The sequence below is a fragment of the Diadema setosum genome, chromosome 1 (assembly GCF_964275005.1).
Source record: "Diadema setosum chromosome 1, eeDiaSeto1, whole genome shotgun sequence".
Classification (NCBI taxonomy): Eukaryota; Metazoa; Echinodermata; class Echinoidea; order Diadematoida; family Diadematidae; genus Diadema; species Diadema setosum.
Genome location: NC_092685.1, coordinates 5,056,198 through 5,072,496, shown reverse-complemented (window position 1 = coordinate 5,072,496; position 16,299 = coordinate 5,056,198). Strand labels below are relative to the sequence as shown.

The following is a 16,299-nucleotide window of genomic DNA, read 5'->3' as shown; positions in this document are numbered from 1 at the left end:
GAAATATAAATGAAATTAAAGAACAAAATTACAAGCAAGTTGTTATTAGAAAAAGATAATTGTTGGAGGTGAAAATCCTATTAAAGTGCGAAATTGCACTCAGTGCATTGATAAAAAAAGAATGCTATTTTGAATGTCATTGATATCAGCATGAAATTTGAGATGCATTGAGCACCTCAAATGATTATTTTGAGCTATTAGTATTTTACTACAATCTCCTCATGATAATGTTTAAGCATAATGGCCAAGAAAGGGTCATTACTATTAACTTTAATTGAGAAATTGTTGAAGTGATGTAAATGGATTTTATAAACCATGCATTCAAACCTCTCTTCGTGTATTTCTTTTTGATTTTTTGTTTTTGTTTTATAGCATGCCTTCATGTCAGAGATAATTTCGGTATCAGTTAAAATGAATGATTTGTGATTTGCAAAAGTCAATAAAACAACAAAGGCAAATAAACATAAGCACCTGAGTATGAGTCACCATGACAGTGTCATAGTGACAAATTCATTCCGACATTTATTTTTCCAGGTGACGAGGAAAAAGGGGGAAGACTCAGGCAAGCAGGCAGAGCCGGAAGAGAGCAAGCGGGAAACCAGGGAGGCCAAGGCACGGGCCAAGGAACAGGAGAAGGAAGAGAAAGACACCTCGGACCGGGAGGACAAGAAGGGCACCAGGAAGTCTGCCAAGGATCCCAAAAGCAAGGATAAGCCAAAGGAAGATAGTGCTGCCAAGGAGAAAGTGACCGATGAAAAGGAGAGCGAGGGGAAAGACAAACCAAAGACAGACGCGAAAGGTAAAGACAGATCAAAGGAGGAGAAAGGCAAGGAAAAGGTCAAGGAAGAGAAGACAAGGGAGAAAGCAAAAGAGGATAAAGTGAAGGAGAAACCCAAGGAGGATAAGACCAAAGAGAAGGTGAAGGAAGAGAAGGGCAAGGAGAAACCAAAAGAGGAGAAAGGAAAAGACAAACCAAAGGACGACAAGGGCAAGTCTACTGACACGACGAGCAAAGAAAAGGGAGGTGGTGCCAAAGGAAAGGACAAGAAGGGAAAGTCCAAAGGGAGTTCCAAGGATGACGGCAAGGATGATGCTCCAGAAATGTAAGTTTCTGCAGTTTTTTATTCATTCCTTGACAGTCGTTTCAAGAATTAGTAGATATCAATTTCATGATTGTTGAGTACATAAAGAGAAACCACTTGATGGTATGTCTTCTTGATTTACAGTTGGTAACATTTCTGTTGTAATAGCTTTATCTTTTTCGTTTGATCATATCAACTTTACCTGTATTCTTTTTAATGGGCTATTGATTTATCGGATGAGGCAGCGAAGATTGAAACAAAAATATTACTTACACAATCCTCATGTGTCAGTTTTTATATCCGTTTATTTATTTTCTTGAATATCAAAGATATTTTATGCAGAATTATGAATGAAGTGCAAACACAAATTTCACACTAGACAATCAAAAAGACAAATTAGACAACCAGATAGGTGGCAAAGATAACTTCAGACTGAGGAGTAATGATTGTTTGAGACAGATGAGGCAGATTGTACTCTGCAAATTTTGGCAAATGAAACTTCTTCATGTCATCTTTCAGCAGTAGGGTACCACAGAATCCTCCTTCATCACATCTCTAATTAATTTGTCATTATTTATCAACGTTATTCAAAAAATGAAATAAAACAGTAGCAAAAAATGTCACATTTCTATTTTAAAGGCTAAAGACTTAGCACTGTGTGCTTGTGAAGTGCTAATTGAATAGTGACAATCTCTCTATATTTCAAAACGCTGTTGATTTTTATGTCACTGCCAGCTTTTATTGCCTAAAGAGTGGCTGTACCTAATCATCATAACAGAAGCAGTGTGAGCATGTAGATAGTGCTGGCTACTTTTAGGATTTTCAGCAAAAATGTTAAGTACTAGATTTTCCACGCTTTCATACTACTGCATCTATGAATTTAAAGAGGGAAAAGAACATATCTTATTAATTGATCTTAAAGGGTGTGTACAGTTCTGGTCGAGGTGAGGATTTAGCTCTTAATGTTTTGCGAGATATTCAGAAACCACTCTATGAGATGTCAGAGAACATGCAATTCTAAGGGGTATCAAAAGTTTATTTGATGAAAATTGGTTTTGAAATGGCTGAGATAGCCAAAAACAAGCCGAAACAAAGAGATCCTAATTAAAGGCATGGCCTGTAGTCTTTTATTATTATCACTTTTTTGGATATCTCAGCCATTTGAAAAACAATTTTCATCGAGTAAACATTGAATCCTTCTTAAAATTACATGCTCTTTCATATTTCATAAGAGGTTTCTCATTATCTCACTTAGAAATGTTCAAAACATGAATCCCCACCTCAACCAGTACTGTACAGCCCCTTTAAGAAGTATTGAGCAAGAATGATCTATGAATAGCTACTTTGAAAAGGACTTATTGTTCAGCATGTTTCCGGCTATTGTACAGAGATCAAATCTGGTCAGCCCCCAGGGCAGATGCTAGCTATTGTTTGCTTCTGCGGTGCTGAAGTCCATAAATCTTTTTGAAAAGAATCATTTATCACTGAAGTTTACCATCAATCATATCTTTACCTTGAACTTAGACAATGAACAATTTCAGTGAGAAATGCCATCACCAGCCAGTCTGCATAGAGCAGTTGCTAGTAGCAGAGCTTATTCACTCACAGCACAAAGCCCTCACTCAAGCAATGAAACCAAAATGCACAAGCCATAAAATACCTTTAAAAGTTTGAATATATCACACTCTTTTAGTAAACATAATATTTTGAAATTTCAGCTAATAATAGACAAAACTTTAGAGATTTCAATAAGCCAGAAATTCAAATTTTGACTCTGTTTTGGTTTCTTGATGAAAGCCTGGTTTTTCGTGGGTATGGTACCGGTGACTTGTGCATACTTGCCAACTAGTAAGATTTTATCAGATTCAGTAAGATTTTTTACATTAAAGATAGCAAAATCGGATTTTCTGTCAGAGAAATCAGATTTTTAAAAAATATTTAGATATATCTTTCATGTGTATTTTCTGAAGATTTGACCGCAAGTAAGATTTTCAACTCCAGTTTGCATAGAAAATAAGATTTTTGCAATCCATGAGTAAGATATTTCATCTTGAAATGTTGGCAGGTATGCTTGTGGCCCCTATTGACGCGACTGGTCACATATATCCTACATACTCAGTTTGTTTGTCATAATTTCATGATAGGATGTTACACTGTGAAGTTTTGCTGTATATGTAATGTACATGTTTACGTGCAAAATTGGCAAAACTAAATTTAAAGACACTGCCATGGATTACCTCTCAGTGATCCCACTGACCATTTGAATCTTCAGCTTTGGTCCCAGTTACGTACGTATGTGTAAACAATTCAAGCAGCATTCAGAGATAATATGGAGATCAGCATGTGCATGTGTTGTCATCAAGGATTTGTACGCTCTCTTCTGATGACCTTTATACACTGCTATCTGAGACTGGAATACCCACCAGTATTTACTGGTGGATTTATGAGAGATAAACTGTGCAGTGGGGAAATGTCTGGTCAAGATTTGCAAAGGCTTTTATTCCGTAATCAGCTACAGCCGTAGATATAGAAACACCAAAATAAATGCCAACTGAAGTGATCTGTCCTTGATTGTGACCCAAGGGAATGAACTAATATGACTGGTACCAGCCCTATTCGGCATATGATACGGGCTCGTATGCATACAGGTGATTGGTATGATATTTTTGTGCATTACTAGGATTAGGCTTCAGCTTCTCTTTTAAATTGATGTGTGCTGTGCTGTTAACATTGAGCAACATTAGCAAGTTGTCATGTTGGCATTACAGTTATTTAACGTTGAAATTAAAATTTACTTGGAAACTTCAAGGTGTCTCAGAGTAATGAAGGATGATTTTGTGTGTTGCTGACAGTGTTCATATCTTTCCTCTCCCTATGTTCAGTGATGCTGGATTTGACGTTGGTGAAAGAGTCCTTGTGCAGTATGGAAGAGGAAGAACAGAGAAAATTTATGAAGCAAAGGTAAGAATCACAACTTTTTAACAAAACAAAGGTGGTTGCTGATATTTGCAGACATAATGATACATACATAGACCAAGCACTGTAGATTTATCCAAATTTTTGTGTTTGCTATTTTTATGAAGTTGTGGGGGGGGGGGGGTGATTGAAAGAGTGCTTAAAAACAGTGTGTATGAAACTTTGTGATATTGAAACATGAGGTGTTAGCATCATTTTCATCTGAGTTTCATAATATTTGTCTAAAAGAGGCAAATTGTGGATCTCAAGCAACTTTTACATCATAACTAGAGCAAGCTGTTAGAGAAAAAATGATAAATGAATCAAGTTTATTTATCGAGTACAGTTCGACCTCGGTTATCCGGCCTCCTTTTATCCGGAAATCTCTATTATCCTGACGCGTTCACGCAGTGAAGGACTTTTTTTTTTCATCCAAAAATTGAGAAAAAACAGTGACCTTCATGGATTTATTTCAATAATTTCATAACAAATTTGTGAAGAAGGGACTACAATTTTGTGCAGGCTAGCATAGATTACACCACCATTGCGGGGTACGCTACCTGCCTAGCTGCCAGTGCACTGGGACGGCAGCTATATACATTAACATTGTGTCTCCCATATCAGGCCAATTCGCTTATCCGGATGAGCGCCGGTCCCAACATGGCTGGATAATCGAGGTCGAACTGTAACTTAATTGCTTGCCAAAATCCAGTCTCCAAAATTATTTGTTAATGCCAAGATGAGAGTTTAGACACTAACTGGAATAATCTTGACTTAGAGTAATGTGCAAAATGAGAGTTTAGACACTGACTGGTATAATCTTGACTTAGGATAATGCATAGTACAGTCAACTCCATGTAAAGCAATCTTGACAGCACTGACTTAGGCGATATGCGACTTGACATGCACAGAGGAATAATACGCATAAATTAGGACCTTTTATTTTTATCAACTTTGCCAAATATTCAACATATGTGCAGTCGCCTTACACGGAGTTGACTCTACTCGTTTTATAAGTAGAGTAAGTTTGTCGATGCAGGAGCCTGAGCACAGTATAGGAGTTGGGTCTAGATGGTTGCTTTCACCATTTAACAGTAGAAGTTTGACATTTACAAATGTATCATGTTTGGTATGGCTAAGTCATCGCTGCAATGTCCTTCCTCTCAGAGATAAACAGATCAGTACAGAAATATTAATACTCACTTCACATTAATTATTTGAAAATTTGAGAAATCAAAAGGTGACAAAGAGATTGCCATGTGTAGTGATGTCACATCAACTTTGTTTTGTTTCTTCCTCCCCCAGTATAGAGGGGAAGCTTGCATGGTGCCACTAATCCTCTGTTCTGTTTGTTTTGAATCCATACTAGGTTGTGGACATTGAACTGAAGGGGAAAGATCATGTGTTCACTGTTCACTATACTGGCTGGAACAATAGATATGATGAGGCTGTCAAGAAGAACCGAATTGTAGGGTCTGCTGAAAAGAAGAAGAAGAAAGTTACCCCAAAGGGCAAAAGCGATAAAGAGAAATCAAAGAAGGAATTGGAAAGGAGAGAAAAGGAGGAGCAGGAGCGGAAAGAAAAAGAAGAAGCAGAGAGAAAAGAAAGGGAAGAAAAAGAAAAACAAGCACGGCTACAAAAAGAGTTGAAGGAGAAGCAGGAGAAAGAACGTCTGCAGAAAGAAAAGGCTGAAAAGGAAAGACAGGAAAAAGAAAGGCTTGAGAGAGAAATGAAAGAAAAAGAAAGAAAAGAAAGGTTGGAGAAAGAACGATTAGAAAAGGAACGCAAAGAAAAGCAAGACAGAGACAGGAAGGAGAAGCAAGAAAAGGAAAGGAAAGAAAAACTAGAAAGGGAAAGGAGAGAAAAGCTTGAAAAAGACCTCAAGGAAAAGCAGGAGAGGGAGAAGGAAGAAAAGCTTGAGAAGGAAAGATTAGAGAGGGAACGGAAAGAGAAGTTGGAGAAGGAAAAGAAGGAAAAACAAGAGAAGGACAAGCGAGACAAACTAGAGTTGGAGAAGAAGGAGAAAGAACGGCAAGAGCAGGAGAAACGAGAGAAGGAGCTGGCTGAGAAGGCTAAAGAGGCAGAGAAGGAGAAGGAGAAAACTGGAAAGGAAACCAAGAGGACGCCCAACTCCAAGAGAGGACGACCTTCTGTGGGCAGCAAGGGGTCTCCCATCCAGCAGCAGGCTTCTCCCAAGGTATCATCATCGTCGTCAGGGAGGGGCAAGGCGACGTCTCCTGCACCCATCTTCTCTCAGAGGTCTATGAGGTCAGATCGGAAAAGCTTGACAGAGTCTCCCTTCGCTGGTGGTCTAAATGGTAAGTGACCGGTTTGTTCACTACTCATCTCGTTGGATTGGTCAGTTTTATGTTGAGTTTTTGTATGCTTTCATTTTTTTTTTTTTGTTCTAGACTAGAGGATGTTTATCAAGCTTTGAATCATGTGTCAATAATTGCAAATACTGTACTTTTCACTAAAGGTTTTGGAAAAACAAGCACAAGCACAAAACATAGATGAATCAATAGTAAATTATATTTTTCCAAGAAATAGAAGAACACAGCCCAAATTATGGACGTCTTTGTTCTAATACCATAAGCTCAGGGAAAACTTGATTACTAATTGATGTATTTGAAAAATGCATTGAATGCTTTGCCTCTCCACAGTGGTCACCATTGTTCATTGTGCTTCACCTTTGTTCTGTGCCATTATTTTTTAAAGACTTATTTTGGAATTGCATTGTAGTTCCTGTGATTGTTACTTGCTGTCCAATATCAGAGATTCTAATTGACAATTATTCCCCTCCCCCCCCCCCCCTTTCAGTTCAATCTCGGCCGAAAAGGTTATCCAGAGGGAGTGAGTTCAGGCGAGAAACACAAGATGGTGAGTTCCTCTATGTTCTATTGCTGTCTCCTATTGGTCAAATGTATCAAGTCTACAATATAGCAGGAGAGCAAAACAAAACACAAAATTACAAGTACGGGGTCCCGTTTTATAGAAAGATGTAATCGATTGTAAATTCCCTTACCACACAGGCTGCCATAGACCTCTGATAGAAACCAACTATATAATCAATTATAACTCTTCATAAAACAGGACCCAGGGCTGAGTGTACAACAGTGTACTTACATATCTCGCTTGACATTCTGAAGTGGATATGTGCAATGCAATTATAAACTTGTATGTGAATATGTGTGTGTGTGTGTGTGTGTATTTTGATATTATAGATACACACATACATACATGTAGTTGTGCATTCATGCAACTTCAATGTTTTTCTGCCCAAAGTGTGTTTTATCATGCATGGTCAACAACAGTTATTCAATGATTGTTCATTGAGCGATCAAATATCCGTAATTGTGTGTAACATATATTATTACAAACTCAGTGATTTGAAAAGTGCTTGTTATTCATTTTCCTTGAATCCTGGAGCTTAGTCAACTGGCTTTGGTGATTCCAAGCGCCATTCAAATAAGCTGAATATGTTACTGACACTGGTATTGTAAAATACTTTGTTTATCGTCTGTGATTAAAGGTTGATTCTCATCATTTGTTTCCTTTTATTTGTTGACCATATTTTTCAAGTAATTATGAAAATGTTTGTTGTTGTTTTTTTTAATCTCATGTAATGTTCATTCACTGTACCCTTTTAACTGCAATTTTCTTCTTCTTTTTTTGTGTGTGTGTGAATCAACACCTTTTCTTTTTTTCTTAACCCACCATTTTAGAATCCGAAAGTGAGGTTGACGAAGGTGATGCACAATCAGAGAGCCAACAGTCTACTCAGGAAAGTGAAGATTTGTCGGTGAAGGACTCTGCCCTGCAAGAGGAGGAAGTCAATGAGGACAGTGACACATCCAAGAATGAAGAACATGCATCCACCCTGACCAAAATTAAGGATGAGAAGCCAAACTTTGATGAGGATGTTGACGACGGCCCCCCAACACTTACAGCCCAGGTGGGACCGGAGGCGTCGGAGGATGTGGTTGCCGATGAAAATTCAGAAGCGCCCAAGGTGGAAGAGGTTGGAAAGGTATCAGAAGAGAAGGACGCTGGCAAATCGAAAGGTAAGAAGGAATCCAAAATCCGGCTGAGAAAGTCTTTGGAAAGGTCGAGGGATGGGAGTAAAGATTCTCGGCGTGATTCTACATCGGAGGTATTCACGGAAGACAGGGTTGTCAGCAAAGATGAGCCAGAGGATGACAGTGACAAACAGGAGGAGAAAGAGAAGATGGATGACACACCTGTCTTAGAGAGGCAGGTCCCAGTGGAAACAGAGGTGAAAGAAAAGTTGGAGGAGCTCAAGCAGGAGAGCAAAGACTCTGCTTCTGATGTTGAAAAGCCAAACGAAAAGAAAAAGGGGCGAAAGAAAGGAAGGCGGAGCGTTGACAGCAGGAAGAGAAGCAAAGCTGACACTGATACAGAGGCTCAGGTGAAACAAGAAGACCCAGACTTATCTGAACCCAAGAAGAAATATGCAAAGGTGGAGAGAAGGAAAAGTGAAAAGGACGGCAAAAAGATTACTGAACAAGATGCTAAAACTGAAAATGCAGACAGTGATTTTGGTAGCAGCTCTGTGGAAGACAAGTCTCTCCCAGGAACCAGTAAATCGTTTATGACGACACCACCCACCACCCCAGAGAGTTCTCCCAAAATGCCGTCATCACCATCTCAAGAAGAAGACGTCCATATCAAGATGGAAGAGCAGAGCAGTACCAAGAGTGACAGTGATGCCCTCATTGAGGTAGCCAGTGTCGACGAAAGAGAGCCACCCAAAGCAGAAAGTGTCCCCACACCAGCAATGAACTCTAGCTTTCCTAACAATGTCCAAAAGAAAGAGTGCACAAAGTCAGAGTCACACCACACATCTCCAAAGAAAAGGCGGAGGGGCTTGTCCGAGTCTGACCAAGGAAAAAAGCGCAGGAAACACAGCAGGAGGCGGCGTTCCTCCGTCTCCGAAAGGCGCCATTCTACCAAGGAGCATGGCAACAACAACAGCAGTGACACTGACGAGAGCCGCTCAGAGAGCCGACTGACCGCCAGTCTGTCCAAACATCAGCTGTCCATGAGGAATCATGCAGGAAACTTACCTCCAGGCAGGGTGGCTGATGGCACTACACCTCAGGGACAGAGGCAGCCTCGATGGAACTTCCTTGTCGGTAAGTGCCCATAGTCTAAAAGTCCATTTCTCACAGATGGAAAGAGAATTTGTGCTACCACAAGAAATAATTTTGGTCACATGTCAGTGTTTGCTCTTGTGAAACTATTCAGTGAGATAAAGACATTGCGTCATATACAAATCTTGGATAATTTACCAACACCTCTGCCAGCTGTTAGTCTACTATCGTGATAATGTCATATGAATTATCTGACCAATCAAAGTGTGCTGTTCTGGGTAAATTCTTACCTGTGCTTGTATTATATATCAGTTTATGACTGCTTTGTGTCCTTGTAAAAGGTCCAACATAAAATCAATATGACTCATACTTCAACCTGGGATATAATCACACATCTTCAGTTACTTGAAAATTGCGCTTTTAAAACTTCTTGTTGCATGATGACATGTTGTAGCAGCAATGATTTAGCATGTTTAGCATTTATCCTCCATAATGTCAGGAATGTGTTTCCCTGTTTCGTGTTCGTAGAAGGGTGATACATGTAGGATGATTATCATACATTGTAATTAGATTTCATAATGCAATACTTTTAGGGGCACGTTAGTGATGATTGTAGTTCTGTTCAGTGGTGAATCTCAGCCATATCTGTGCCACATTTTTTCCCCTGTTTTTAGATCTGTCCAACGTGAAAGACCCAGAAGAACGTATCGCCATCATCCAACGGCAGCTGACTGAACTTCGCAATGTGTACCTACAACTCAAACAGGAAGTGGCCAGCATTGACCGGAGGAGGAAAAAATTTCGCAAGAAGGAGAGAGAAGGTATTTAGCCTTGTAATGTCCTTTAAGTTTGTAATTGACAAAGAATTCTAGAGCTTATAAAAGTGACAGACTCTGAAGATGGTGAGCAACGGTTATTGCGTGTATATGAGTCGTTCTCTTGTATTTTCCTGGTACATCTAATGATGTGGACGGAAAAGTTGCAGTATGTCAGAAATTCAAGCGATGAAACTGCATCATGCACATCACACACACTGCCTTACTGATCACAAGTTAGCCACATGAGTTTGAAGGGCTATGGCTCTACTAAAGATGCAGCTCTTACTATATATATTTGAAATCATTTTGTATGAGGGGAAACAAATTTTCCCATACCGATGATCGCATTAATTATTCAGATGGTGCATCTTAGGATTAGAGTAAGAGAAAACAGATTTGAAGTAAGGAAAAAACTTTCAATGACAGCTGCATTTTCAATTATCCATCTTCAGGTTGAGAAAGCAAATGTTAGACTTTGTCATGCTCTTCACAGTTACAAACCATTTGTGCACCGTGATGGGAAATGAGTGATAAATATGTATTAATCTTTGTGTTGTTGTTGTTGTTTTTTTTCTTCTCTAACATTTAGCTGCTCAAACAATGGCTGGTGTCGCCATGGGTCATTGCATCTCGCACACTTCAGAGAAAGTGGACACCGGGGGCTCATAGCACTTGGCCAGTCATCATCCAGCCATGCCAGTCACTTGTGTCGAATGGTTAATATAATATGCAGGGTTGTCAAATAATTTACCGTCAGTATTAAGTGTGGTCATTTTCATCGACAAAGTCACATCAATCTTATGAAGGAGTTGGTGTTGTGTTAACTGCTGGAAGATGACAGGGAGCTGACCAGTGTACTGAAAAAAACTGTGGAGGGGATAGGAAGATCTGGTTTGTTTCTTTAACCCATTGTAAGCTGAATAAATATCAGTATATGCCTTGCCAGCACTCACCTAAAAGACAGTTCTCATATTGTTGTGTCCAATGTGTCCCAAAATTTCACTAGTTCACAAATATCGATGAGTGGACATTGTGCAGTAGGTCAGAATATTTTCTACTAGGTGACCAAAAAGTCTTATGATTTGCTCGGGAGCTTAGGACATGCTTGCCTTTATGTATTTGTAAAGCAAAGCTTTCCATATCAGTGTAGAATGAAGGTTTGGCCTCTTTTGCAGGCAAAAGAAAAAAAGAAATGTTTGTGAAGACCTTTACTCTTCCAGCAAAGGGAAAACAAGTGCATGTATGTTTGCTGAGTGTCATGTAATGATAATCTACAGATATGATCTGCTGATGAGTAGTATGCATGTATTTACATTCGAGGCCATGCAAACCTTTGGAAGACAATTACAAAATCACAGATGGAAAGTTGCACATTTCTGTCATACTTCTGTGACAAAAAAAAACAGCAGGCAACATCTGTTAATATAACATAAAAAAAGAGAAGAAGATTAACATTCGGAATTGAAAGCTTATTTTGAACAAAGGAGAATTTATTTATTTTTTTTAATATCTTCAACACATCTTGTTGGTCTAGATAACCTTGTAATTAGTGATGAGCTTAAATCCTCTTAAATGATCAATCAGTGTGAAAAAAAAAATTGTGAAAAAATTTGCTGAAAATTATCTGTTCAACCATGGCAGTAGCAGTTCCCAAAACTGTAAAGAAAGATATCTTTGCAGCATGAAATTTTCTCAAATTGTCACTGGCATTCAATGCATATGGTGTAGACAAGAACTTTCATGTGCATTTTAATTTCGTGAATCTTGGCTCTTCCTGAAATTTGCAAAATTATAATGCGTGCAATCATTTCTGGTTTTACAGTAGCCTTATTTTCATTCTGTAGCATCCCTTGTTTTCATAGCGTCTGGAGACTGGGGTAAATTTCTACAAATGTATGTATTCCATCATGCTGCTGAATGTTTAACCTGATAATTCTTTTTTTTTTTTTCAATTGGCTCTTTTTGAATTCCCCTCCCCCCTCCGTAGATTGGTGCTATTAATTCGGCAGTGGGATGACACACTGCTTTTTCCCCATTGGATTGAGTACATGGCAACCACATGCAAGTATGAAATCTCATACATGGTCCTTTAGAGTCGCTGGTCAGCTGATTTTAGTCACATGGAGAACAATACCAGACATGGAGTATTTTGACGTATCGGATCATTTTTAGCAAGTACTCATTTCTTGCTACTTTCATGCCAATGAATAATCAACAGAAGCCGAATTTGGATGGGTTGTAGAAGTCTTTAAACTTCAAGATTTTAACTTCTCAAATATTTGGCATGATGAAAACACTGAGGTTTTTTTTTTTTTTTTTAAAGGAAAAATGAAATGATTTAGATAGAATTAATTTTCTTTGTAATCCCAACTCTCACCTTTGATGAGTTGAATCAAGTGCATATGCATGTGTGTATATTAACTGTAAAACCTGAAATACGGCATGAAATTTTCGCAATTTGAAACCAACTGCCTATTTCACGGCATAAAATTTTTGAGAATTGTCTTTGGCATTCATTTCATACAGTGTAGACAAGAACTTTCAAATGTATTTATATGTTGTGAATCTTCGCTCTCACAAAATTAAAATGCGTGCAAAAATGTCTGGTTTCACAGTATGCAAAACTGCATGAGGAGATTGACAGAATATAACATGCTGATAATTTGTCCATTTTTTTGTTAAACCATTTTTTTCGCTCACAAGCCAAAGTAATTGTATTTTACAGACTTGTGTGATCCAGCCGCCGAAGATCTAGTTAATGCCATTGGCGTTATGTCCCTTGCTCAGTATCATGCTAATTGAAACATTGATGTGTGTATAGACAGTATGCGCTTAGTCCCTTGTACTTTGATGAGTAATGGGAGTTGGCTTGCCAGTGAAGTGAAAATGGGAGGGAGGCGACAGTGCCTATCTTTCATGCAACATGTGTCTGATGTACATCTTCCCTCTTCAACTTGCTGTTAATGCCACCCATGGGGTTGTAGCCCTATTCCTTGCATTTGTGAGGAGAGAGTATGTGAGTGCTTCCATTATTTCAGCTGAAAGTTTCCACTCAGTGGCGTTGAGAGAAAACAGAGGGTTTTGTTGACAGCTAGTTTTTTTTTCTTCATGCTGTGTGTTTGTGTTCCCTCTAGATGTAAAAGGAAAGAGAGAGAATGAAATAAATGATGTACCAAGTACAACCACATGTGATATTAGCCAAGTGCCTCAAACTTGTGCCAAAAAATAAGAAGATAAAATGAAATATGCACACTTGGTGTATTCTCAGCACCTAAAATTATGGAAGGCACTAATGATGTGTGTTTTGCTACCGATGTTACAGCACCGTGAATCAGGGATGCACCATTGTTGGTGATTCCATGGTCACGAGTTGTAATGAGGAGTTATGGAGTTACGAGTGCGTCTAGGGGAGACATGAATCCCTGCCACCCAGTGTGCTGCAGGCCTATGTTTGTGTTGTCGTCTGGATTTATAACATTTGTGAACTATTTAGGTGTATTCTTGATATGCTTTATCACTTGGCGTGCAACAATGAATTCTTGGTCATCTTGCATTCTTTTCATAAAGATTAGAATGTACAAGCTTTGTCCTTCTAAAAAACAAAAAGATCTAGTCAACAGATTAAATGTGGTACTATCAAGACAATATATGTTGTTGGGTTGTTGTTGTTTTTTTTCTATCACTCAATCAAGCATCAAATATTTTAACCAGAAAGATATTTTGGTGCTACAAGGAGAATGGTCTGCAATTCTTTATCCCAAAGTGTCATGATCATTTTTCTTAAAGTGATCACTAATTTGTATTCTCTATTCAGCATGTATCTCAGTGGAAATCCTAGTAGTCTTAGAGTAATCATGAAACAATTTTGTCTGACTCGTGAAAAACACTTTTATGCACAAAAGGGTTTTCCTGCCTTTCTAGAGTGTGCTTTATTGTTTTTTTTTTTTTTTTTTTTTTTTTTTTTTTTGCATAGTCATATAAGAACTCGTTTATGTTCACAAGGGTCCAATCAAGTGTAATTAAATTGCTTTTACTTGTTGATATGATGTTTTTGTGATAGCTTGAAGATGCATGAATGCTAGACCTGGGAAAAGGGGGTAAACTTGACGAATTTGTACTTGTCGACTGGAAATATGGAAAAAAAAAAGTTATACTTTATAAACTTGGACAGCTAGCTGTTCCACCTTAAAATCAGGATTTGGCTCAGACACTCTAAATTAAGGAGATGCTTGAATGGAAGGATGTGCTTCAGGGAACTTAACAACAAAAGTGTGTGATGATCAAGAGTACGCTAGACATAAATGGGGAAACTCAATAGTGGAGTTGCCACCTTCGCAATAGAGGAGTAATTGAGATTGTCTCAGTACATTTGAAAAAAAAAAAATTTTAATTCTTTTTTTTTTATGTGAATGTGGATTGGTCGTATGCTGTCAGTCCCACATCAATATGGTTAGATATATCTTTAGTGGAGAATATAGTGCATTGACTTACAGGAGAATATTTGTACATACCACATGCCAACGAATGTATCCCTTGTCTAGATGTATATGTGTCTTGCTCTGTTCTGACATACAAGAGAGCTGTACATCATATTTTGCTTCTGGTTTTTGTTCTGTTAAGTTTCGTTTTTGGTAGGATATTTCTTTTCTTTCATTTCCTGTCATATTTCATGTCCAGTGCAGGCTATTGTGTTCATGACAAATATAGACTGCATTTTCCAAAGAGTGCTTAAAATTCAAACCTGTTGCTTGAAAGTTGGTGCCGTTTAGGTTTTTGCTGCATGATCCTCGTTCACAAAATGAGCGGATTCGATCACAAAACCCATCGTGGAAATCTGTGTGGCAGTGTGTTTTCACAGAGATTGCACTTGTGTGTAGAAAAGTTGACAATTGGTTGATTTAAATCAAAGTTCGCAATTGCAGGTTTGAAGCAGAAATGAAGGTAGTGTAAGAGGGGTTTTTTATGCAGGTTGCTGATGTTGGCGTGTTTTTTAGCATGTGCTGATATATGAATTTGAATTACTGTAATTTATATATGAATATTATTTGTGTACATTTCCCTCACTGTGCTTTCTGCATGTAAACTTTTGGAATTTCCTGAATTTTCTAGATTGGAAAATGCTGGCGAGCTGCTGGCAAGTCTACTATATAGGCAATGTTTTGTTCAGTGTAGATAATGCCTTTAAATGCGTTGTAAAGCTGTACAAATAGAATCATATACTCAAGTGTACATGTGTGTTTATGATGTATGTGAACATAATATATTCCATACTATGTACAGAGAAGAATTTATTCCTCTGAAGAGTATTCATCAATGTCAAATAATGGAATGACTGATCATAAAGAAGTATCTTTCAGTGGAAGGCATATTTTTTGTACCAAAACCAATTGAAATATTAGAAGGAAAAAAAAATGAACTTTTTAAGTTTTGAAATTTGATAACATTGCAAATATTCTTAAATCATTCCTTGTAAGAGAGCATTATCAATATTGTTTGATATGATTGGCAGATTAAGTTGGAATATGGTAGACTAGGTAGTAAATTAGACATTGGTGTGATGGAAGTGTCTAGAGATATGAAGACAACCAACCATGTCTTGTGTGTAGATATATGTAGATTGGATGTGTGGGGTTTTATTAAGACGATATGAATAGGGAATCATAGTCACATAGTTACTTTCATTCCTGTACTATTCTCATCTCTGTTGTGTGGATGTTACACACTTGGATGTTCACAGTCCAATAAAATCTTGCCTTTTAGATTTTGAAGAAAACAGCACAGCGACTGTGAACGTGTGTTTTATAGTGATGGTGTGTTCGCGCATTGCGTACTTGTCCGTCTTTGCTAACTACTGTAAAAGTGGAAATTTTCACGTTGTTGAAATTTTCTCACATTTTGCGCAATCCGAAACTTACGCGAAAATAAAAGCACACGAATATTTGTGCTTGCAGTATGTTCCAGTAGTTGATGTCTGTATTCCGCAGAATTAAAAACATGAGAAACTCTTCTTACCCGACCGAGTGCAAAAAAATTAGTCGCGTGAAAATATCAACTTTTACAGTAACCTGGTGTATTGCTAGCTTGTGATTCATGAATATATATGTGTTAGTATGTATTTATGACTGTATATGTGTATGTATGTAGGTATTGATGTGTGTAATTGTATAGTGTCTTTATGTGTGCCGAAGTTCTGAGGTGCATTTAGTGTCTGTCTGTGTCTATAGATGAGTTTATGTAAGTGGTATGTCATCATGATGAGTTGTCTTCTCCATTAAAGTTGACCAGGGCGGTGAGTTAGCTCAGTCGGTAGCACGTCTGCCTCACGATCAC

General features: G+C 38.1%; 1 protein-coding gene across 2 annotated transcripts in view; it reads left to right on the top strand.

The window, feature by feature from the left end:
* The window catches only part of LOC140233466 (uncharacterized), a 38,397-nt gene extending 22,652 nt beyond the window's left edge, over positions 1 to 15,745 (top strand). For both annotated transcript variants that reach the window (XM_072313596.1, XM_072313589.1), the window contains exons 13-19: positions 535 to 1,103; positions 3,965 to 4,043; positions 5,407 to 6,355; positions 6,858 to 6,917; positions 7,763 to 9,193; positions 9,826 to 9,972; positions 10,559 to 15,745. In XM_072313596.1, the coding sequence (XP_072169697.1) occupies positions 535 to 1,103; positions 3,965 to 4,043; positions 5,407 to 6,355; positions 6,858 to 6,917; positions 7,763 to 9,193; positions 9,826 to 9,972; positions 10,559 to 10,638 (3,315 nt within the window). In that variant the 3' untranslated portion in view covers positions 10,639 to 15,745. The remainder of the gene's footprint in view (positions 1 to 534; positions 1,104 to 3,964; positions 4,044 to 5,406; positions 6,356 to 6,857; positions 6,918 to 7,762; positions 9,194 to 9,825; positions 9,973 to 10,558) is intronic.
* The last annotated feature ends 554 nt before the right edge of the window (positions 15,746 to 16,299 follow it).